The sequence below is a fragment of the Corvus moneduloides genome, chromosome 8, assembly GCF_009650955.1.
Source record: "Corvus moneduloides isolate bCorMon1 chromosome 8, bCorMon1.pri, whole genome shotgun sequence".
Classification (NCBI taxonomy): Eukaryota; Metazoa; Chordata; class Aves; order Passeriformes; family Corvidae; genus Corvus; species Corvus moneduloides.
Window position 1 is genome coordinate 20,188,041 of NC_045483.1, and position 24,352 is coordinate 20,212,392.

At 46.1% G+C, this 24,352-nt stretch overlaps 1 protein-coding gene across 4 annotated transcripts in view; it reads right to left on the bottom strand.

Annotated features, from left to right (window-relative positions):
* LOC116447304 overlaps nucleotides 1-20,280 on the bottom strand; it is a 31,522-nt gene extending 11,242 nt beyond the window's left edge. The window contains exons 1-3 of one of the 4 annotated variants that reach the window (XM_032116396.1): nucleotides 20,080-20,280; nucleotides 9,369-10,222; nucleotides 1,974-2,135 (exon numbers count right to left, since the gene is read on the bottom strand). In XM_032116396.1, the coding sequence (XP_031972287.1) occupies nucleotides 1,974-2,135; nucleotides 9,369-10,222; nucleotides 20,080-20,128 (1,065 nt within the window). In that variant the 5' untranslated portion in view covers nucleotides 20,129-20,280. Of the gene's footprint in view, nucleotides 1-1,973; nucleotides 2,136-9,368; nucleotides 10,223-19,854; nucleotides 19,974-20,079 lie in introns of those variants that run through there. The other 3 variants (XM_032116398.1, XM_032116399.1, XM_032116400.1) reach the window with 3 other exon arrangements.
* Nucleotides 20,281-24,352: the final 4,072 nt, after the last annotated feature.

A 24,352-nucleotide genomic window follows, 5' to 3' on the forward strand; every position in this document is an offset into this window, starting at 1 on the left:
GCTTTATCCAGCTGAAGCAGAAAGGGAACCAGACTGTTCATTGGTATTGGAACCAGGACAGGCCAACACTGGTTTAGCACCTCTGGAGACCCCCAAGCAATTGAGAGTTTCAATGTCACTTCTCATCTGAAATACGTTGTCACAGCAGTGTGGAACTTTGCATTACCTATACCTTTGGCAGATGCTTTGCAAATCTGATGAAACATGCTGGTTTTGACACATGCTATTATAGATTTCCCTGTAAAGCAAAGGATGTGGAGCAGCAGTGCTCCCTTTGTGTCCCAGGATGAAAGCTATCATTTCAGTGGTGATGTCTATGCACCTCTCAAGAACAGCATCAGGAGCACTGGTTATCTACAACCCTCATAGCCAGCTCTTTATACCATGCTAAGCCATCTCTGTTTTGGGGGCTGTGTCTTCCCTAGCCATGTCTGGGACATGGAAACCTTTCCATGCTCGTAGTCTATGGTGATGGTTTGTAAAGGAGCCTTTGGACACCCTCCAAATTGTGGATGGCAATCTTCACGTTTCATGGCAAATGGGGTAGCAGCATTCCTCTTCTGTTCAGAGGGGCTGTTCAGAAGAAAAAAATGGTGATGAGCCATTTCCTATATGGCTCACATATTGGAGATGCAGGCACCACAGGATACCTGAGAGCGCCCAGTTTTGTAGACTACACTGCAAGTGCTGAATGTTACATCTGAGGATCCAATTCCCCACTGAACAGTATGAGACAAATGCATCTGAGAAGACACTGCTGAGAGATCTTCAGAAGTACCAAAAAGATCAAAGTTTCAAATATTTAAATGAAAGCACAGTGCCTTTCATTTCAGTGGGAGCTGGGGAGGGGGCATGTACACCAGATGAGTTTGCAGCTTGGAAGAGTTACTTCAAGCAATGACTCACAGTTGTAAAGCTTCAGGAAATGCGTTAACAATTCCCAGGCTCTATGTAGGAGGCTGCATTCCTCTGAGCGTGAGAGATGGGCACATGGAAATGACAAGCTACTCTGCTCTGCAACATGACTCACAACTTGGGTTTGGCTCTAAGGAGGAGTCGGTCACCTACTGCAGATCCAGTCCCAGCAGGTGGGAGAGCAGCACCAGGGGAACAGTGACGCTATCGGGAGAATAAAAGAGTCGCCACAGCACCTCTGGGAAGAAATAGCTGAGTGTGACAAACCCTTTCTGTTCCTTTGGGGAGTGATAAAATAAACAAAAAGCAGGGGAGGAAAAAAAATGGAAATCTGGTGTGATTGCTGAAGAAGAGGTGGGGTAGAGCTTAACAAAATATGCAGGGGCTAAAAAATGCTGAAAGAAATGCTAGGAAGACCCTGAAATTATTTGCAAATTTCAGTCAAATTTTCCAGCTAGCTCTGGCTGATAAAAATGACAAATGGGAACACTGAAATGTTTCATGTCAGAGATTCTTCATCTGGCAGCTCAGGAGCACAGGAAGGGAAAAAAAGCATGGAGCCGCGTCATGGTATCACTGCTTCTCTTTCCCCTTGTGTCTGTTTTGTGAGGAATTCTGGGATTTTGAAAGTTTGAAACCAGAAGGAAATGAAAGATCTTATAATTCTAAATACAATTGCTAAGGAGCTCTGTGGATTTTGTTTTGACAGCACTGAGGAGAGATGTGTTCTTGGGAAGTTTACAGCTGTAGAGAAGAAAAAGTTACTGACTTAGAGCAGGCCATTGCATGAGGCGAGAGGGATGCTTTTTAACTCAACAGAAGCAAGCACATCTGGGAAACCAAATGGAAGAACAGAAACTCAAGCCCAGCCTCAGGAAACTAAACCCATTGTCGTGGGTGAGGCCTCCCTGAAGACCGGAGTACCCATACCAGGTGGGTGTTGGATGTGGTAAATGGGCATCTTCCCTCACACAGAAATTTCTGTTTGGGCCTTGAATTTATTACTCAAGATACATTACTCTATTACTCAATGGAAGATACTATGGGTGTCTGCTTACCTCTTTTATCTGACTCATCTTCTGCTCTTTCTGTAAGCTGCACACTTGTTTTTGGAGACGTAGGTTGTGCTCCTGAAGCTGCCCAATCTTCTCAATCAGTTGGCAGATGTGTTCCAGGTATCCCAGACCAGATCCCAGGGCTTTGCTGTTACCTTGGTTCACCTGCAATGACAATGCATCTTGGACCATGGAGTAACAACAGAGCAATTCTTACTAGGAGCTGAGAGCCCTGCACGCTCCTTACAGTCATGTGCTGTGATAAAGTCAGGCCTCCTCTTGCAAGGGGCTTTGGTCTTACCACAGATTTGAGCTACAGCATCACTTGCTGAAGCTCTTTTTTCAATTACTCAGCGATTTCCACTGTCACAGGGATTCTTCTGACTGATCACAGGTTGATGCAGAGGAAAACCTCATGACAGCCTGTTTCTAGTTCCACCTCCCAGGCTAATTTTTGTCCTTTCCTGGCCGCAGAAGCCTTACAAACAAATATGGTTCTACTGTATGCTATAGATGGCTGGGGTTATTATGGCTCACTAAGCCCACAGTCCTTTGTGCAGAGTACACTTCTGTGTATGGAAGCTGAGCTCGGCTCCTACCCAAAGGCACATATCTGCAGGTAGCATTAATGTGCTGAGTTGTGACCAACTTGGGGGTACACTTTGTGTGCTGTACCCAGACCCTCATCACTGGTGTGTCTATGAGAGAAACGTACTTGAATCAAGCTGCCAAAGTGAAAGAACATCTTTCCTCTAGTCTTTAGTAGATCCCAGCTTACATCCCTGCTGCTGCTTTCTCAGTCTTGAAGAGATGCCTGAAGAAAGTCTGCAGGATCAACTTTGTTGTCTGGCTGTGGAAGGATAATCTCTACCACCTATTTCTCTTCACCCAGGACCTGCCAGCATCTCACTGCTGCTCAGCCAAGGGCAGTGCTGGAGACACAGAGTAATCCTATGGCAGAAGAAAAGCTACGATGCTTCCCAGCCTCCTGCTCTGCACCTCACCGTCTCTGGTGCCAGGACTTCCCCATGCACAGCGAGTGTTCTCCCCTGTGCCGTGATCAGACTGTGTCGAACGTGCTGCTAACAAACACATGCAGGGGCTCACTTCCACCTTGGCGCTGCCTGCTGATGTGCATGTGATATCAGTGAGTAAAATAAGCCTCGATCTTTACAAAAGCAGTGCTCTAAGTTTATCTTACTTCAAAAAATAAGTTCCCTCTACAAAAGCAGGAAGCTTACTCTGTCTCCTTTCCCACAACAATCTACATTTTTGGGGAAATGCCAGCCCTGGGACTCTTCCTGTCTTTTCATTATGTCAGAAAGCTCATGGTGTGTTCAAAAATAATCAACATTAGGATTTACTTCTTTTTAAACAAATGATGATACAACGTTATTTATAAACAGGTATTATTAAATCCAGATGCTTTTGTGTCTGAAGTTGGGACAGAGGTTGTTGACTCCAAGTCAACCAGTCATTCATTTCATGACTTTTATTTTCCTCTCAAGGAGAGCCTGCAAGAAGTGGTGGCAAGACAAAAGTTACTCAGCCATAAAACTGAGTACTTACTAGGGCTGTGCAGTGGTAAGGGGCACAGCCCCAGGACCCAAAGGGAGAACAAAACCTATGTGGTATCTGGTGGGAAAAGCTTGAATCAAAAGCACTATAACCAACACATCTGAAAGCAACCAGGGATTTGAGCGTGCCCAGCTTCAGAAGCATAATTTTCAGAAAGTACATGGGTATTGCCTTCTGAAAATTTGGCCATTTTGAGCTGTCCCAAAATGAACAGTCATTTTTTGTACACTGTTCCAATGGATAGTCAGAAAATACAGGCTTTCTGCCACACTGTATCCTCTTTTTGCACATCTAGCAACTCCCCTTCCTGCCAGTATGCTACTGCATGACTGGTGGCTTGTCTGTACTGCCCTAAGGAGACACTGAGCCAAATCCAAGCCATTTATAGCTATGGAAACACAAAGGGAGGCTACAAGGGACAGAGGAGGTCTTGGAGAATAGGATGAAGTAAAACATTTGGGTCTAACTTAGATTGGAGAAAAAGAACAAAGAAGAGACTGTGACCTCTTTCAGTTAGAGACCCTCTTTTTGTTCCATATTTGTTCTGTGCTTAATGTTGTACGGTCCTGCTTCATGTCCATGGCTGCTGGGTTTGTAGGGCAAAAAGGGCAGGGGGAAGAGAAGAGAAGGAGAGGCCTTGATTTTCTGTGCTCTGTGTCTAGGGCTGAAGGCACTGGAAAGCAAAGGTGTGTGTTTGGGACAAGCATGGAGAAAATCTGGCTTTTAGCAAAAGTTAGAGAGAACCTCTAAGTCCTGAGAGTAAATACAGGTGCCCAGAAAATGAGAGGGAAAATGTGTAGAGTAGTTGCTCCAGGTCTTGGGGCAAGGTGGATCTAGCCCTGTAGAAGGACCTAAACCAGACTGAAGGTTGGACTCAATATGCTGAAGATCCCTGTTTCACAGCCAGCCTTCAGAGGCTGCTTAGGGCAGTTTGGGCTATTTAATAGCAAATTAATCTGCATTTTACTGAAGTGATCTCAGAAAGAACAAGTCAGGCAAAGCCTCCGGTGCTGGCACATTCCTGCTGGGCCAGCCTCCTCTGTGGACAGAATGCAATGGTAAAAATTTTTAGGGGTGTGCTTCACCCTGCTCACCCTCCACAGGGCCTGTTAGCATCAGGATTGCGCAGAGATGGCAGGTGTTCTATACAGAACATTTGTATTTAGCTGTAATTTAGCTGGTTGCCCCCAAAACAATTGCACAGAGAGGGTCATTCTAGGAACCCTTCAAGGACTTTGGTTTTTTATAGACTGGAAATACCTGAAGAACCCTGGCTATCATTTGGTGTTGCCAAGTGCAGCATAGACTCTGGTCTGTCTTGTTCTGGTCTAAATATTTTCCTCTCAGCACCTGTGAGACAGTTTTATGCAAGTAGTGATGAGTGAGCAACCACAGGAAAACTGCAAACATTTTACATTTTCTCCCATTCTCTGTCCTCCCAGCTGAAGCTTCATGACTGAAATTTGTCCTATTCTCCACATGGGAATTGTCAAATAGTTTTGGAACAAAAGCTGCGTGCCCATTTTTGAGTTGATAAAGCCTATGAAGAAGGAAAAACATCTTGCCTACTTTTCTGTAAGGTGAAGATGTGAAGGATCATACAGACAATTTATGAATCAAATGGTTAAAGCTTCTCTAGGAAAGTAAGAATGTAATATATAATAGGTGCCAGATTTTGCTTTTAGGTACATGAGAATGAGCCAGACCCTCATCTGGAAGAAACAGAGTTAAAGGCTCCCAGCTATGCTATGCTCAGTTACTCACATTACATTTGTCTCACCATGAGGAGTTAAGGTGCACTACATTGACTGTGTAACTAAAGAGGGATCTCTGTCCTTGTCAGTGCTCACTTGACTAAGTTTTGGGGACAGGTTTTCAGTATTTGTGTCCCTGGCAATAAACCATGACAGTTGTGCTGGCCCACAGATTTCTTAGGAAGCTTAAAAATACAGGATCAGCATCTGCACTGGGAACTTTGGCTTATCAAGAGCTCTCTAGTCAATATTTTGATTGGTGTAAATCACATTTTTCCTCTGAGGCTACCCAGCTCACAAAGGCGGGAGCCTGAGCTCTTGTCTCTGGGGAACATTGTGCTCACTGCAGCATCTGAGCAGTACGAAGATTTGAAGTTCAGTGGGAGCTGCAAGAATGAGAGTTGCTTTCAAGCCTCTAGTCCAACCGATGTATAATCAAAATCTGCATGTCTGATCATCTAGTTATCACTTTGTCCTGCCTCATTTCAGCCATTATCTGTTGCTTGGATGCAAGTGATGTGCTTTTCTACAGTCGGGCTCAATGGAGAACTGTCCTGTACTAGACCTGGCAGCAGGAGCTGAAGATGACGGGCAGTTTGCAGGGGCAGCTTTTCTTCGTTCAGACAAATGCTCACTGATGTATCTTGCATTGCCTTACGTTTCTGTGCTTCACACAATGCTCTTCGCTTTTCTTGTGGATAGTTTTGGGTTATATAATTTTGGGTTATACTATGCTCCATCCTGCCATACATCCCTCACTGCATGCTCTTGCCATGTGAGCATGGCCAGTACAGGCAGCACGGTCACTGCGCCACTGGACAGGGAACATAATTACAAACCTCCCATCACGGGCTCAGAGCAACCAATTGGTGATGCCACAGGCTGAGCGGGAAGCATTTGTCACTGGCAGCTGACAGCACCAAAAGGCTTGTGAATAACAGGAAAGAGAGGGATCGTGCTGTGTATTTCTGACGGCTCCACCCTGTTGTCCAGGAGGGGCTGTGCTTGCTGATAGCTTCTGGTTTCCTCTGGCACAGGCTATGGAGCTGACCATCACAGGTAGCCCTATCCTTGCCCTGAACAGTACCACTCTGTAGAGAAACATTTTGACTGCTTTGGCCCAGGATAAATAGCACTGCATGAATAATGATTTATTTTTTCATTTAATGATGACAGTGCTCTCACCCTCTTTCTTCTTCTAGCCATATGGGCTGGGCTGACTTTAAATGTAAACTTTATGGAGTGTGAGGAAGTGTTTGTTAAGGCAAAAGCATCAAAAGCTATGTATCTTCAAGCTTAAAAGGAAATGCTTTTATTTAGGCTTCAAAGTTCTTTCTCTTGTTGTTTGACAGCTTCCATTTTCTTTCATCTTTCAAAATGTAGGCAAATTTCAAAATAACAACAGTTCAAAACAAAAGATCAGAAAGCTTTGTCTAAAAGTGCTGGACTGAAATGATTTGATGTATATTTTCAGCCAAAGCCATTCACCAACTGAATCCAAATGGTCAAAACATTCAGTCATTTCCAGTCTCTCTTTTTCAGCATTTTCCTTCCTGTTCTCTTGGAAGTGGCCTCAACAGCAAGGGATGGTCAGGAGGGCATCAAGGGACAGCTTCATCCAGAGACTGAGTCCCTGTTTGGCTGTGGTGAGCCAATAAGCACAGTTGGCATCGCCACAGCCAGCTCGGCTGGGGAAACTCAACTGCTCTTCTGTTACTTGAAAGCTCCCAAAACCATCAACAAAACTGAGGAAGAAGGTGTCACCTATAATTAAATAATGCTTCCACCTAGCATTAATTATAAGCCAGTGTAAGCACTCTTGCATTTCTATCAACATTAATGCAGCAGGAATTGATTTGATGGAGCAATTTGGTTTGCCATGTTCTTGCCAAGCAGGGTGGGAATATGCTGTGCTGGCCTGCTTTCTTTCAGACAACACACTGATTCATTTCCAGGGGTATCTGAGTCCCTCAGAAGACAACAGGCCATAGCAGAGATTGGTTTTTAAGTACCACGTTGTGTCTTGGACAGGTTACAGGCAAATGTGAAAACCACAGAGAAAGCCTGGAGCAGAGCCTCAGATGGGATGAACCAAGATGCACCTGTCAGCTGTATGATGACCAGAGGATGATCTGTACATCACTTCTGAACAGGTCTCTGTTGCATGACAGTGAGGACAGGTCAGCCTGGTGCAGATTTGGTGAGGGCAGAAGGCTCTGCAACTACCAGAGGCTGTCCTGGTGCTCTGAGGCACACAGAGCAGCAGCAGCTGCAGGGCTGTGCAGCAGCCCATGAGCATTTCTTGTCCCAGTCAACTTTGCTGCTACCTGGCATCCCAGCAGTTTGAGGAGTGCTGCTCTTGAGATACAGCAGCCTGGAAGTGTGCTGTGAAGAGGGGCAAACTTCCCCAGCATCTAGGTCACAGCTGTATTTATACAGCTCAAAAAACAAAGACAGAAAAGTGCTCTAGGGCACAGAGCTTTAGCACTCAGCCAGTGAGGATATTAAAAAGGAGGGGAGATAAGCCACCAAGAGCTTCATTTCCTCTTCAGCTTCTTTCTAATTTATTCTCTTGTTTATTTAAATGCTCTGCTTTGGGAAACTGAGGCTCCATTTCACCAAGGATTTAAAGGAATTTCATGGGCATACAGAGCTGTCAGACAAGACCAAATCTGGCTGCAAACTCTCCAGAGTGCAACAGAGAATTTAGGTACCTTTTTATGAAATCTCCTTATTATCAGATTCTGCTGCTCTGATCCTTTCTTGAACTCTCTGCCACATGGCCAGGTCTGTTTGGGATCTGTGCAAAATAGACATATGTCTTCTGCCATGTGTGAGACAGCTCTGGGGAAGAAAACACTGCTCAGATGGATCATGTGTTGCTTGTATTGCTTTGATATGGAATGTTAACAGAGAGGGGACATCTCTGACCTTCCTCACTGCTCAAGAGGGTTTGGCATGCTGCAGAGGAAGTCCAGCGCCCGATTGTTCAGGGCAGCAAGGTCATGGTTAAATTATATGCACAGCACACATCACTTTTTACCTGCCTTCCTCCCACCCATCTCCAATTCCAGTTCATCACTATTACCACAATGAACGCCCCAAAAAGAAACCCCCACTAGGCACCATTTGATGCTTTTGTGTGTTTGTGTGACCCTCTTCACCTAGTCTGCCCTTCTCCTTTCCCTTTGCTCATGGGGTTCTTTGGTCTGTCTCTGTCAAGAATCAGCTCCCCACTGAGATCTTTGCTTTGCTGGTTCCTGGAATCCACTGCAGTGTGCAGGCAAGGCAGTGATCTGTCTGCACTTCAGCAGCATGAGGCTTCAGGTAAAAACTGGGGGGAGTGCTTACCAGCACCCGCTATGGGAGAAGGTGCACAGAAGGGCTTTTTATTCTCTTGACAGTGGCACAGGGTACCCAGCAAGGGGGAAGAGATGGAGTATGGAGTGGGACCTCCTGCTGAAATTATGTCTTTGCAGTTTGGGCCTTCACAGCTATGTTGCCAAGTTAAAATGGCAACTCTAACTCCAGCCCAACAAAAATCTGAATATGTGAATTAGCTTCCTGCTTATGCATTATTTGAGACAGTTAACAGGACACAACAGCCCTGGACAGAAATGAATTATCCCTTAGACAAGTTCTTTACAAATTTCAGGGCCCGAAAAGCAGGCCAGCTGTTCCCAGAGACAGGAATAACCTGGTCTTGAAAATAAACCTATGTTCTGACCCCTACCCTGCGTATCAGAGGATGATGACTAACTTCATAATCTTCATTTTGAGACCAGAATCAAGTCCATGCTCTAATCTAGGGCTTTTTGGAACACCAGATCTCCATGAGTAATTTGTTATCCTCACCCAGACCTGATATTTACAAATTACTTCAGAATTTTACTGGTATGAAAAGAAATCTTGAAAATCAATTACCATTTTTTACTGCTTAAAACAGTTTCAGGGGAGATACTCTAAACTCACTCAGATGTGTTTAGTTTGTGACAAACAGGACTTGAACACTAACTGGGGTGTTTGGACAGGCCTAGATTTAAGATTCAGTCTAGGTGTTTCTCACCTCACTCAGTCTACAGCATTCATCCATGTATTCATCCAGACTGTCACTTGTGGGGTACTTCTTCAGCTGGTGTTCATGGATCTGAAGGTCTTGCATGCTGCCAAAATTCTCTGGGAAGTTGTCAGCAATTGTCTTTGGCTCTTCTATGGGACCTGGGGTGGAAAGAGTGCTTTCCCTGAAAAGGTCCATCTCTGGGGTAGGTTCCTTTTCTGGACACTGCTTGTCTCCCTGGTCAAAATGTTCATCAGGACTTTCTTCCTGAGGGACGATGAAGTCTTCAAGGGAAGCTGTAGGATCCTGTACAGCATCTGCCTCCTGACTGTAGTAATCAGCTTGCTTTTTGCTCTCTGGATCTTGGAGGCTGACTTTTCTGGCACGTTCTTTACATGTTCTCATTAACTGATGGTCAATTTCAGGAGAAGAAGAAGTGCTAAGCACGCCTGAGTCACAAAACGAGTCTCTGCTGGGAAGGACAAAGCTCTTCTCTGAGCCCGTTGGCGTTGATGGGGAATTAGCACCACTTGGCAACTCAACCCCTGAGTCCTCAGATTCAAATTTGGAGAATCTGTGAAGCCGGCACTTCGACTCGAAGGCACTGAGGTCAGGCAGGGTGGCTACATAGTCAGTGCTTGCCAGGCCATCCACATAGTCTGGATCTGCTGGTGCAGCTGCTGCATCTGGACTTCCCAGGCAGTCTGGTGGGAGACTGGTACTGGGAAGATGGGACTCTTCTGTGCAGGCTGTGTCAGCTGGAGCATCTGGGATTAACCCTGGGTTTTGAATTCCTTCATTGCTCAGTATCTTCATGTGTGTTAACACAACTTTGTCCTCAGCAGGTGGGCTCTTCTTACCTGCTTAAAAGAAAACAAGTAGAAGGTCACAGGAGGCTACAAAACGCAGTGTCTAATGCATCCCCTGAGGGATGTGGAATGTAAAACTGCCTGTACCAAGGCGGTAGAGGGGGACAGCCCTAATTTGTTTTCCTTGAGCTATATGAAGCTTTCTTGTCGGCTTTGCTGCAACAAAAGCCGTGTGTTTCATAGCCTCAGAGTCCTTCAGGGGGGCCCATAAAAGCACAGTTCTGATTTGGTAGATAGGTAGAAAACAACAAACGTAGCCAGATGACGTTTTAGTAATTACCTGCATATAGATGGAGAGATGTACATGTTCTTTCAGCCCGATAGACATTAATTTAAGGCTCAAATATTTTCTCTGATTAAATGTATTCTGAACCAGCAGAAAAAAGAGCAAAATAAAATCAGTCTTTCAATGGGCTTAAGTGAATTTTCAGTGGCAACAAGCAATTTGCAAACTCTTTTGTATTTTCTCCAGTATTCTCTGCTCACATACAGGTGACAAAAATCAAGTTCTGATAAGAAAAGCAAATAAGGCACTGTAGATCTTTTTCTTATGGTTTTAGCTATGAAATAATATTTTTAAGTGAACTCTTACCTTATTCATAAAGACAAAAGAGATGGGGGCAGTCTTGTTCAAGAGCTTTTTGCACATGGACAAAGAGGACTTGTTTTCAAATCACAATTATTTTACACAGTAATGTGATAGAACAGTCTCTGGATCAAAGGCTGATCTTCAGGAGGCAAAGATCTGCCCCCAGGTTTTTCTTACTGTTTTTCTGACTATAGTATTTCATAGTGCAGACTTCTGGATCACGATGGTATGAGAGCCAGTGTGGAAGTTCTGCATCTACCCTTTAGCAAACTACAAATCTCAGTTCCAAATACATATGTCTGTGGATTTGGAACAGGGAATTGATGCAGAACAAAACTTCAGTTTCTCTGGTATTTCCTCCCTTATTTAGTGCCTGACCCAGAGCACCTCAGAGGGCTACAATGCATGCACTTTTCTGGATGTCTTACTTTCTACTTAATTCCCCTCTTCTATTTCTTTTTGCCTGAATCAAACCATCAGCACCTTCGCAAACTCGCTCCCAGAGATGTAACTGTCCCTAGGTAGGCAGGAAAGCCTGGGATCCACCCCACCAGTGGTGGATCATGGAGAGCCCTGCTGTGCAGTTCTCCTTCACAGCAACCCAAGAAGCTCTGAATTTCAGAAATAACCCATTTTCCAGCTTTATCTCCTCCAGCTTGCTTTCTGCAATGCACTCAGACAAGGGAGACTTTTACTCATTAAGGCCAAGCTAACTCTTACATGGATCATTTTCTACTTTATTTGAATTCCCTTCATTTGATCTTGAGAATTTCCTGGGATACCACTGAAACATGCTCTTTGCTGTTCACAGACACCCACTGATTTAATATTTTATACTGGATTTTCATAAAGGGCAGTGAATGATAAATAATCTGATGGGCTTTTTGTGGCACACAGCGCTAATACCCCTTATATAAGATTTGTTTATCATATACAGAATTGCAGTGCCTCCCTTAGTGGGATTCACAGGCATCTTCCCAGTGCAAAGAGCCATGTTTGGGACAGTCAGTGCCAGACCTCAGCAATACAACACCAGGATGTTCCTGTGGTGGGGAGCAAGAAAAAGACATTGCCCTGGAAAGCTCTTCAGGAGCTGCCTGTGCTGGGCTGTGTTGTTATTCTTCCACTTTTGGGATAAGCATGAGGAACCCTGAACTGAGGACAGGGAACAGGGTGGCTGGTCTGCAGCTTCACACACAGCAAAACACCAGCTGTAAGAGGAAGCTGTGTGCCAGGTCTTGGAAGGAGGAGGTGGAACTGAGTCACTTTGATTTGGAGTCAAGAGGATCTACCTGCTCAGCTGCAAACACCTCTTGGCATCGAGAGACAAAACTTTGCATCTTCATGAAAAGTACAAGGCTTACAGGCTCTTCTGATGGCATCACTACCCCAGCTGGCCAAAAAACCCACTGAGAGTCAGGAGGAGAGCAGTTGCATTCCTGCAATTATTTTTAAGAACAAACCATACAGCTGTCACTCTTACCAGGAATTACTATATGCAATGATAGTTCCTTGCCACAGACTGATTGCTTTCACTTACTAATCATGCCATGCTTTCCTTTGACTGGAGATTCTCTCACTTCTTTCAATCTGCCCCTTTTTTTTCTTGCTTAACTGGTTTCACCCTGGCCTACACAAATATTTCTTTGTCTAAAATCAGGAAGCAGCATATTAAAATGAGGTCTTGCTACTTACAGAAGGAGATGTCAGATGCTTTAATGCGTATCTTTTATGACTACAAAAGCTGCAATGTGAACAAGAAGGTTTGGCTGGAGTAGAAAAAGTAGGAAATAAGATGAAATCTTTGACCCTCTGTGGGATGGCTGCCTTGATGCCAGCAACAGTTCTTTGCTCTCCCCTTACTGTGATCACTAGCAACATGTTTCACAAAAATTGTTTATCTGTTCTAGGCTGCAAACCATTGCTGTCAGCACTATCAGGTCCTGCTAACCACAGTGTTTGAGCATTTCTGATTTATTCTTCCAACACCCCGTGATGATGCAAAATGTTATCATCCCCCTACCACAAGATCAGAATAGTGGCAAAGGACAACAGGATTTTGCAACACACTTAGGTATCTTGTCCTCATTCATTCAATAATACTTTCCTGTGGTCAGTGAAGTCATCTGTGCTACAGCAGAAAGACCTCCAGTGATTAAGGCAGTGACCTGAAACTCAAGTTATTCTTGCTGCACCTCACTGACAGAACAGTCTCTCTTCTTCCTGTTAGCTAGATTATAGAATCTAAACTGTGGGGCTTCCAACAAGCAGATTGTTCCTGCTACAGATCTCAAAAGAGGCATACAAAACCACTCAGCTCTTTCAAGCATACTGCTAACAAACATCAGAATGGTGCAATTAAAGCTCATCTGCGCAATTACAAAAAAAAAGTGACCCAGACCCTCAGCTGCTATAAATTAACTTATTTCCAGGGCCCTTAACAGAACTGTGTCAGCTAATTTTGGCTGAGGGCTTGGCCTCTAAGTGCTTTGTTCAGCAATACCAGGGGCCCTGAGTAAAGCAAGGAAGTAAGATAGCTCCTGCCTGGTACTGGAGGGAGCGTGCTGCAGGGGTATGGTTACAAACACTCCCGCACAGACGCTTCTGAAAGGAGGTGTGAAGAACTTCAGAGACCTGAACGGTGGCATTAACAATGGTAAGATGTATTTACTTGCGCTGGAGGCCAGCCAGATTTCACACTGCTGTTCCTGGGAATTCAGCCAAGATTTTTGTTGTTGTTTTTTGTTTCTTTTCCCCTGGACTGATTTTCTACACCCCTCCGGGGTGGGGGTAAGGTAGCAAATGCTGTAGCTTTTAGGAAGCTGGCTGGTACGCTAGTGTGGCAGCCAGGGAAGGAGTGGAGTTTCGTGTGTGTGCTTCAGAATCAGTACAGGTTCCTGAAACATCTTCAACATGTGTGCCCAAGCCAAACATTGTCTCAGGTTAGCTTGTGCTACTTGCCTAATAGCTCTCTCAAAGAGTTATATGGCTCTGTAATCACCCTAGAGATGAACAGAGTTCCCTGGATTGAAATCCATGCCTGTAAGTGATGGTAAGTGATCATGTGTAGCCTTGGGAAGATGGGTTTCCTGTTCCTGTAAAGCTGGAGAATCAGACTGGTTCCTAGCTCACAAGGAGGTGGTGACAGTGAACTAGCTAATACCTGAAGGTAACTAGTAGGGAGTGAACGGAATGGATGTGTCCCACCTAAGTCTCTAGAACTTTGCATCATTTCTGAATTGTTTTCTAGGATATTTCTATGTTGCAGTTAGCATAGCCTAATAGAGAAACTTAAATCTTTCAAAGGTAAATACCCTCCCATCAGCTCCTGTCCCAAGGCTTCCCTTTCTTGGGACTTTTCAGTCCAACTGCATTTTTCCAGTTGCACAATAACTAGCAGCTGCCAGGACTCAGCCTGGCATATTAGTACAGAGATCTCTGAACAGGAGAAGGAGAGCAGATACCTAAACATAAAATTACTTTCAAGCAATTTCTTTATCCCAAGTAAGTTGGATGCATGAGATGAACTCAAACAACTGCCCAGGCAAAACTCCTATGCATTTCCAGTCCTGCTCAAGCCCAATTCCAGCAAAAGCTCCCACCTTTCTAGTAAACCAAGCCAAAGTCTATATCCAAATCCCTGTGCTCCAAAGTACAGAAACCCATGTTTGATTTTTTTTTTCTTTTCTGCATCTATGCCTGTGGCTCAAAGGTGTGTTTCACTGGCAATTCCTTCAGCACAAGACCTGTTAAGCTCTGCTACATCCCCGAGAGGGTCCTTGGCCTCTGATGCACTGACTTAAGTATCCTAGCACATGGTCTTCTCATGTATGCAACTAATGGAAGCGCTGGTGGACAGGAAGAGGCCAGGCTGGCAGTGGAATGAGTGTTGCTACTGGCGGTAGAGAGACATGCCATACCAGCACTGCCCTTTCTTGTTCTCCTCCCTTCCAGTCTCTGCCCACCTGTCTCCTCAAAATGTTCATCCTGATTTGTAGGCTACTTGGCATTGGGAGAATCTCTGTTAAACATGGCACAACTGGAGCCAAAGCTTTGCCTGTCTCCATCTGCCACTATCTTACAAAGGATAGGAGAGTTAGAGCCATGGCAGTCTTCTGCTTGTCCCCAGAACTGCTGCAAGGTCCATGTGCACAGCAAACCCATCCACAGTGGGTGGTGCTGGCAGGCTTGTGCAGGGTGAACAGCTCAGAGTTACTTAGAGAATCTATTCCTCTCCCCACTACTCTCTGCCACATCCTGCACATGGAACATCCTGCACACTGCAGTTCATAAGGCCAGTACTTTCCAAATTTACTGTGCCGCCAAAAATAAAGGGCATCACCAATGACTTGGGTTGCTGGAGTAGCAGGGACTTTGCACAGCTGCCCTGCAAAGGAAGACCAAAGTCAAACACATCACTCCTACCAATCTACTTAGCCCTGAGTGCAGGAGCGAGGTGCACATGCAAAGTGCCAGAAAAGGTTTTTTCAGCATCCTGTAGAGGACACAGCCTGCCTAGTAACTCCCCTTGGCTCCAGCTGTGCCAAGGATTAAACCCTACCATGCAGGACTGGTTCTGTGATGTGGCTGTGGCCTCCAAGTAACAGACTAAGAGATCATTTTTGCCTTTTGAAGAATTATTAGGTAGTAGTGAGTAGTGCACTGGAGTCAAACACATGACCTAGAAATGAAAGGCTGCCTCTCCCATTCAGTCCTTGCATTCCCTCATTTTCCTTCCTTCCCTTACAAAAAAACTGCCTTAGTTCTGTCACTGTGCCACATTCTCTAGCACTGCTGGCAGTACGGCTCAGGTGGTATTTCCCTTTCATTTCGAAGAGGTGGGGTTTTTTCTCACCAATGATGAGGTCTCAATTTCCCAGCATTTAAGAGAGAAGGGGTCACTTCCTTTCTGAAACAATAGGCATTTTTTGCTGATGACTTTTCCCCCTTGTGTGCTGAGAGGTGGGGCTGGGCGCTGGGGCTGTGCTGGCACCTCCTCAGCAGCCCCCACGGAGAGCCTGCGGGAGCCGTGTCACCTCCCTGGCTGGGAAAGAGCTGTCCCTTGCATAGCCCTGTGGGCTCAGGCAGGCGCTGCATGGACAGGACCTCAGTGCTCACAAGGATTGAATTACTCTTACGCTTTCAAAAAACCCAAACCAACCCAAAACCCAAAAAAAGTCCCCACCCCAAAAAATGAGTAACCCTCAGTGAGAAAAATCTATCTCCACACCGCTTTGCCATGGATTTCCACGGGGTGGGGATCTCCCGACTACCTGGCGCTTTGTTGATCCCAGTCCTGGCAATGGCAGAGGTGCTGCTTGTCACCAAAAGTCTGCAAACTGTCTGCCTTCCCAATGCTTTTCAAGCAATGCAAGCTGAGTGTGCTGCTGGATCTTGGGCTGCCCAATCTGCGCAAGGCTTCTCCTAAATAATTAGGACAATCATGAGCTGAAAAACTTATATGGAAAGCTTATCGCAGGGTCTGGTATCTCCAATGCACCAGTTACAATTATCTACAACAGCAGGAACTTGTGAAGATTTGAAAATCACTGCCATAGGAAAGGTGGGAGGGGTTGTTGTTTTGTTTTGCTTGGTTTGCTTGTTGTTTTGGGTTTTTTTTACTGGAGCTGTGACTGAAAAATTCACATGCTCCCATGCTGTAACAATATTTGTATGATGAGACCCGATTCTCGAAACTTCAATTTATTCAACTGGAGAAGTGAAATGCATGTGGATTTCACGAATGTACATATACAAATTGATTTGCTCAAAATGTTGAATGCAAAGGAATAGTTATGACAAAGCTGAGATTTCAGATAGTCCTTGAACAAAAAGCACAAAGTACTTAGATCTTTTGGCTCCAAGGTGGTCTCTAGTCTCAATGATAGTTAAGCATGTGAAGCTCCTTAGGATCCTAGTTTGGTAATATAATGTGACCAGAAATGTTACAGGTCCCACAGCTGCAGCTGGTAATGATAAGTCCATATAAAGTAGATGCCGAGAGAAAGATAACAGGGTTCAAGGACTCTGACTGAGGAGACATTAATTGCTTTAGTAGTCACGTTTTTAAAAAGAGGAGATAATTATAGCTCTCTTCAAGCATTTGAGGAGGAATGAGAGGGAGATTGATTGTTTACTGATTGATATAGTTGGGTGAAGTAAAGAGGAAATGGATTTCCAAGTAGAGAGGCCACTTGACACTTTTACAGCTTGCTCCTATTCATTCCAAGTGACCTGTGAAGCTTTCGAAACCAAACGACAGGTCTGATAGATTAGTGACCTCTGGCAGAAAGTCCCGGGGCACAGCAGGTCCCCCTCAGACCACCTGGTTTATCAGTTACTTGTGTAGGCTGCCAGTCACCAGTTTTTAGACCAACACCTGACCCTGTGCATAGCACCAGCGAAAGCGCTGCTCCCACTCATCTCTGCATTTACCCTGCAACTTATTTCTTTGTATCTATGATCCAGTGGGAAAACCAGGCCAAGGATAATTTCGGTAAACAAGGATCAGTGCCCAGCTCTGCAAAGTAACTAGTCATGGTGGCTGGGGGAGGGAAGAGGTTCAGCTCCTACAATCACCTGTGGGCTTATTTGTGAGATTTTTTTGTCAGGGAGATGACAGCTGTCACTAAAGACCTGCAAATCCTTCTCCTTTGAAATTCCCATGTGTTCCTCCAGGAGAAAGATTCAAAATCTTACATAAAGGCAACAGTGCTTTCATGAGCAGCCCTGTATAACAGCAAAAGATTATTTAGCACAGAGCTCACTGATGTGTTTGAGCAGAAAATTAAAACAGTAGAAACAAATATATCACACATTGGCAAAAACTGTCTAATTTTGATCTTCTCCTTGTACATCTGATCTGCAGGCTGCCTTACATTAGAGAGAATTATTCAGCCAGAAATTAACTAGGAGACAGGAGGCCCTTTGGAAGGATGGGACATGCCTCCCAGGGATGACAGGTATGTAGTAATTCAGGTTTTATTGCCTATAATAAGCTTGGATAAACAACTGTTCAATAGCCCCAAAGACCAAGGCCGTTTAGACACCAGTGCTTCAACTGAAGCCAAAGGAACTCGAGAATTGTGTTAGAAAGGTCAGTGTTAATACATTCTCCTTGAGCAGTCATTGCTGTCCCTTGGCAAAACCCTGGAGAGTAGCACTGGACAGGTGTAACCATACCCTTGTGTGTCTGAAATCTTTTATAGTTGCAGTGAGAATGGTGATGGTTTTTGGGGTTGTTGCACTTGCTGGGGCCACACAGGGCCCTTGGTGAAATGATGAGGAGATGGTGGTGATGCAGAGTGATTCTGTAACTGCAGAAAACTGAACCTGCAGGTACAGGAGGTCCTTGCCACCCTGATACTTCTGCTTTAACAGCCCCCTCAGGGTGGAGGAAGGCAACATCCAGCCTAAATCCCTGTTACTGAGCTGCCACTTGAACAAACCTTTTTTTTTCTAGTTTATATTCTCTATCTTAAGTTGCTGTTGGAGGTGCAACTTTTAAGTCCCTGCCACAAAGATTTCAAGAAAGAGCCAAGAATGCTCTTTCTGAATAGAGATGGGGTCCAAATCAGGACGCAAATAATATTTGGTGCCTTTTTTAGCTGAGGTGATTAGAGAGTGCTGTTTCTTATTTGGAGAAATTCTAGCTGAACATCTTTTTGATCCCTTGGTGCTCTGTATAAGTGTTCCCCCACCAAAGCTTTCACCTACCCCATTAAAATTCTGCTGTGTCTGGGTGGTGAGAGACACTTCCACGTGGAAGAGCAAGCTTCTTTTTGCCTCCTAACCCTATCATCAGGTTTGCACTATATATCATGGAGGAAACATGTTCATGGTCAAATTACATCCAGGGCAAAAAGGACCAGTTTCCACCATACTGTAAAAGACTCCTCAACCACCCTTCACATCTTATGGAGATACTGGCATGTTCTCACAGCAGCATTGCTCTAGAGCCCTTTGTGTTGTTGGGTAGCAGCTTCCAGACTGAACCCAGGCAGAGAAACCTGCTTCAGCAGCCTTGCTGGCAACAGTGCCCAGCAGTTACCTGCTAGGGCACCTCAGAGAGACTCCAGCTCACACTGAGCTCTAAGTAGCTGCCCCAGACCAGGATAGCTGGGGAGCACAATCCAAGCAGAGAGTACCTGAGTGGATGCTCAAGAATGTGGCAGCTCTGATGGGAACAATTGCTGCAAGCAATCCAAGGAGACAGGAGTTTGGCATAGGGATGCAAAATCAGGACCCCAGCAGGTATAATCACCCGAAATACAGTGTTTTGCAACATTTTTACCGTCCTGCTGTTGCACTGCACACTACATTTACACTCTGACAAACCCTCTCTGTAGCCAGCTCCATGCCAAGCAAACCAGCCCAGTGCAGTGATGCCAATGAGACAGAACCTGCCGATCTCGTTTACAACTGCCACAAACCAAGCTAAACGGTAAACAGGGATGCTAAGAGAATTCTGCTACATGGGGCTTGTGATCCTGCAGCTGATCCTGCAGCTCTGGCTAAGGAATAAAACAGTGACCCCATTATGCCTGAAAAAGGGATACTGAGACCACAAAATTTGTTTGCACAACAGGCTTAAAAAGTTACAGGTGATCAACTGCAGGACCACAGCCAGAGTCACCTCATCTGCACAGGAGGGAGCAAGTAAAACACTTCGAACCCGAGACAATCCCTGCAGGATGGGGATGCAGTAGCCTAGGAAGCAAGGCGATGTCCATCGCCCGCGCCGTGACGGGCGGAGGGCAGCCCCGACCCGCCTCACGGTGGTGCCGGACCCGCGCGATGCCGGGAGCAGCCGCTCCGGTGGGTGCCGGTCCCTGGGCAGCACGGATCGCTCGGAGCCACAGTGCTCCCGTCTCCCCTGCTTCTCTCTCCCAAGCTTTGCCACGCTTACCAAGGCGAAATAAGTCCATTTTAAGAGGAAATCAAACCGGTTCCTAAAGCACGGTCTTTGTCCCCGCCGGCCCCGGGGCTGACGGGCCGGAGGCTGAAGCGAGAGGGGACGCGCTTCTGGCAGCCTTACCTGCGAGGGGACAGAGGCAGCCGGAGAGCAGCGAGCGCAGCATGGGGCCGGGGCGGCAGCGGCGCGGTGCCCGTCCGGCGGGGCCCGGGAGCAGGGCGGGCCGGGATGGGCTTGTCCTAAGTATCGTCTGCGCGGCCGCGGAGGGGAAGGAAGGGGGTGGCGGGGGTGCGGGTTTGGGGAGGTGTTGGCAGCCGCCGGCTGGCACCGGGGGGGCGGCGGACTCACCTCTCTTCCAGGGCGCTCCCAGGGTGAAGCTCCGATGCCAGCCGAACATCCCGGCGGCAGCAGCCGCCCTCAGGGGCGGGCGGGGGACGGGGGTGCCATCGCTGCCGACCCTCCCCGAGCTGCTGCGCGTCCCCCGGCGAGCGGGCCCGGGCCCGGGCTAGGGCATGGCGGGGGCAGCGCGGAGCGGGCAGCGCTGCCGGCGCGGAGGCTGCGGAGCGGCGGGCGGGCGCCCGGCCAGCAGTGACTTATAAAGGGAGCAGCCCAGAGGAATGTATCTCCTGTGGCTGATAAGCCTAGATGACTGGAGGGGTTTGAACTACCTTTGCAACCCCTGGAGCAGAGAGGGGGAGAGAGGAAAAAAAGGACAGGAGAGAAGAAAAAGAAAAATATTTCAGCACTTGCATAATATCAATAAACAACTCCCCTCTCTAGTGGCAGGGAAGGCTGGAATGTTTAGGGCGGGGACGAGAGAGAGTAGGAGAGTAGAGTGGGTTTGTTGGTTGTTTGGGGTTTTTTTTTTTCTTTTCAGTTTTTTTCTTGTTCTCTATTTAAATTGCATGTTATGTGTTTACAATGCAAAACTGCCTTGGTTGTCACTGGCGATGCAGACTATGGGTAAGAAGGGTAAGAACGAAGTGTCAGGACTGTCCTGGGTGCAAACTCCCATGGGCAGATTCGCAGTGTCACCCAACTGGAGTGAACTCCCAACGTGCAAGCCAGGCGTGAAGTGTTCTGGGATGCCCTAGGCACAGTTGAGCCCACTGGAGTGTTGTCCTGGGAAACGTGTGGGAAGTTACTCCTAGGCTAGGTTTGAAGAGTACAAGTTCCTTACAACAAGCGGGATCTCTGCTTGCTAAGAGAGCACCAGTCCCTGTATGGCTCCCCCATCCAGACTTCTGCTGACATGAGCACTCTCAGAAGAAAATGTGCTGCTCCACCGGTTAAACCGGCCTAATTCAGTGGGCTTCAGCTGTCCATAGGATCAGTGGCCCCAAGGAGATCACAGAGCCAGTGGTGCTACAAATGCAATGAGAAACTGAGTGAGAGGTGAGCTGTCAGGGGAGATCAGTCCAGCTGCTCCATTGCTCTGCAGGTGCCAGCCGTCCTGTGCCTCTGCAACACACACTTCAGGCCAAGTATCAACTAAAGTGAATTCACTTTTTGGTATAGCAGTCACTGGAGTTTGCTGATTGGCACCAGCCACAATTTAAAGATAGGGTGTCTAACTGGCCCCTTTTCCCACCACATTGCTCTTGTATTTAATTATTAATTGCTCCCAAATTTGTGTCATCCAACAAAAGACATCCTTTCTCCCCAGGCTGGGAGGATTTTACTGCTCCCCCCTTTCCTCCCACTGCTGTGAGACAGAGTTTTTTTGGGCTGCATCTGATTTCCTTGAAACCCTCCAGGTACTCACTGCACCCAGTGCCTATTCCTGTTTTTCTGGGAAACCAAAGAGTGTGGTTTGTTGTGTGGACAGAGCCAGGTTCTTCTTTGGCCTGGTGAGAAGGAAAGCTGTAGGTTCTGAAGGAGGTTCCTGTTTCCTGCACTGAGACGGTGCTGTGGTTAGTGCTGTGTGCTTGGTGTGTGACATGCTGCTGTGCTGTACCCATGCAACCAGCTCAGGCTCCCCTCTCGGCTCCCAGCTGCAGTGCACAGACTTAAATTATTAGAGCAGCAAGAGACTTGTGACAGATGCCTTAGCATGAATTCAACAGCACAGCCAAGGGAATTCTGGGGACAAAGTATCAGCCTCTCACCTTCAGCTCTGCTGCCCATACACCATTGCGCTCTCCTTTCTTCTTGCCATTAAGCTCCATTGTTTTGTACACTGCTGAGCACACTCCTATACTACCTGGAGGCTCTTTTTTTTTAATAACTAGTTTGGAGAAGAAGAAAAGCTACAATGCTGATGTTTGTAAATAGCTGCAACCCAAAGTGTTCTGAAAAGTATCTAATTTGTAGTAAGCAAAGTGTTTGATGCTGTCAGAAATCTAAGTTCCTAAGGAGTCTCAAGCTGGCTGTTTCTAAGCTTGGTTTACCCCCTTGTGTTCAACAAATGCTTGAGGCCAACAGAAATGACTGTGTTACCAAACATAATAAATAAAACAACCCACTGACAGTAAGCTTTTGAACAAGAATAAAATATCCCCTGGAATGTGTACAAGACAAGTACTCTAGCCCTGGGCTAGGGCAAACATGGAATGAAAATGCCTGGCAATGAGCACAAGACTTTAATGCTCTAGGTACTCTCACAAGAGTGTGTGTATGAAACTGATAATTAAATTGGAAATGCCCTGTGTTGACACAATATATGACAATGTTCAGAGTCTAAAGGGCTCCAGAAAGCTGTTGTTAGTTGTTGTCTGTGATTATTTTTGTCTACTCTTGAAAAGTTTTAGTAGCATGACTGTTTTTTATGTATTTTTTCAACTCAGGTTTATTTGCTATATTAGTATCAAGATGTTTTACACTTAAATAGCTTAGCACTGAATCAGGAAAAAGCATTAGCATGCTTAGGGCTTTTGTGCCAGTGTAAATGCATCTACCTGACGGGAGATATTACCATTTTGTTTATATTATGAACAGCAGTGAAACCTTCCAAAGGGTGGACACCGCCAATTCCAGCCCTCATCAAAAACAGCCAACAGGCAAGAAACGAAAGTGATGCTTGGTTTTGGTGTCCAAGCTAGAAAAAAGTGCAGAAAAGGGAAACTGATTATGAATGTGCTTTTGTCTAAACCTTGTGAACACCCTTGACATGGGAAAGGTCATATTACTTGTGTATATTGAGCCCAGTTGCTGCTGTAGTACAACAAGAAAGGAAAGATGCCTCTATCCTGCAGTTTCATCTCATCTGGCAGTGAAAGTGTTGCCAGATCTCACCACTTAATTGGGAGTTTTGAGGAAGATTGACTCCTTTTCCTTAAAGTCCATCTCGTTAGTGAGGGGAGCGTGGGGTGCTGGGGTTGAGCTGTACATTGCTGTCCTGGGGCAGAGCACAAGGCTAGGGAGGAACCAGCCAGGCAGAGAAATGAGCTGGGGCCACGTCACCAGGTGCCCTGTGGCTTTTGGCCCACACTACATCTGCCCTTTTCCTGCAGCTGCCAGTCCTTGTGCTGGGTCTCCTTCCCATTCACCCATGTGCTGAGAGTGTGGGATGGGTTCTCCAAATCTTAACTGGGCAGGAAATTCCCTCTTGAGCTGCAGAGGATGTAACAGGAAGAGGAAAAACCTCTTAGTCAGCACCAGCTTCGTTTTTGATGGATGCATCAATTTCCTCAGTCATGAGAAAACTCTCCACCCAAAGAAGTCCACAAGTGTGGAAAGTTGTCGTGTCTCTGGATCCCTTGGGTGTACAGCTGCATCCTATGTTTCTTGTCATCTTTGTCAACTTGGAGCTTGTGGGGAGCATCTTCAGAGCAGAGGGTACTTCCCTACTGTGGAGAAGTCAGGCACAAGCTCACAGGCAGCTACTCACGCCAAGGCGGGTGGCTGAGGGGGTTGGGCAAGGTCTGTTTGTACTACAGTTCCTAAGTTAGGCACCTGTAAAGCAAGAGAGATGTATTTAGTGGTGACTCCTAAAACTCTTGTGTTCTTTGGGCCATTGTGTTGTTCCCTCATGCCCCAATTACTACTGTGCAATCCCAGATCTTCCATTAAAATGACTGTTACAGTGTCCATTGAGATGCTCTGCAGCTGCAAAGGAGGATGCCTGTCAAATGTGAGCCTTGTTTCAAAAAACTCCCCAGGAGCCAAATTATGCAGTAGCAGGACAGATCCCTGAGCAGATGCAGCTCTGCACAGGTGAGCTCTCCTGGCTGGGAGAGGTGTTCCTTTGCTGTTTGGCTTTAGGCATGCCCCACATGAAAATAACTTCACCTCCTTCTGCCACAGCTTGTCTGGGAGAACAGGATTTTTGCAAGTAGTTTCAGGGCCCATCTTCTTTAAGTTGTGCAGCCCCCAAAGCACAGGATTTCTCATGCATGTAAGAAGTCTCTCCACCTGGTGTGAAGTATTTGTGGTGACAAAAAACACATTCCAGTATTACTGTCACTGTGGTTTTCACACTGAAGCACACAATGAAATAACTGTCAACTTTTCATCATACGTATATATTGGACCTTGTTTTCCATCCCATTCCCTGATCCCTTAGTTAAAGGCTGGATCTGGACAGATTGCTTGATTACCTCCTGGTTTGGTTTGTACACCTGCAGTGTGGCACAAAAGGACTCTGTGCAATGCAATCACCTTTTTGACTTAAATATCTTTT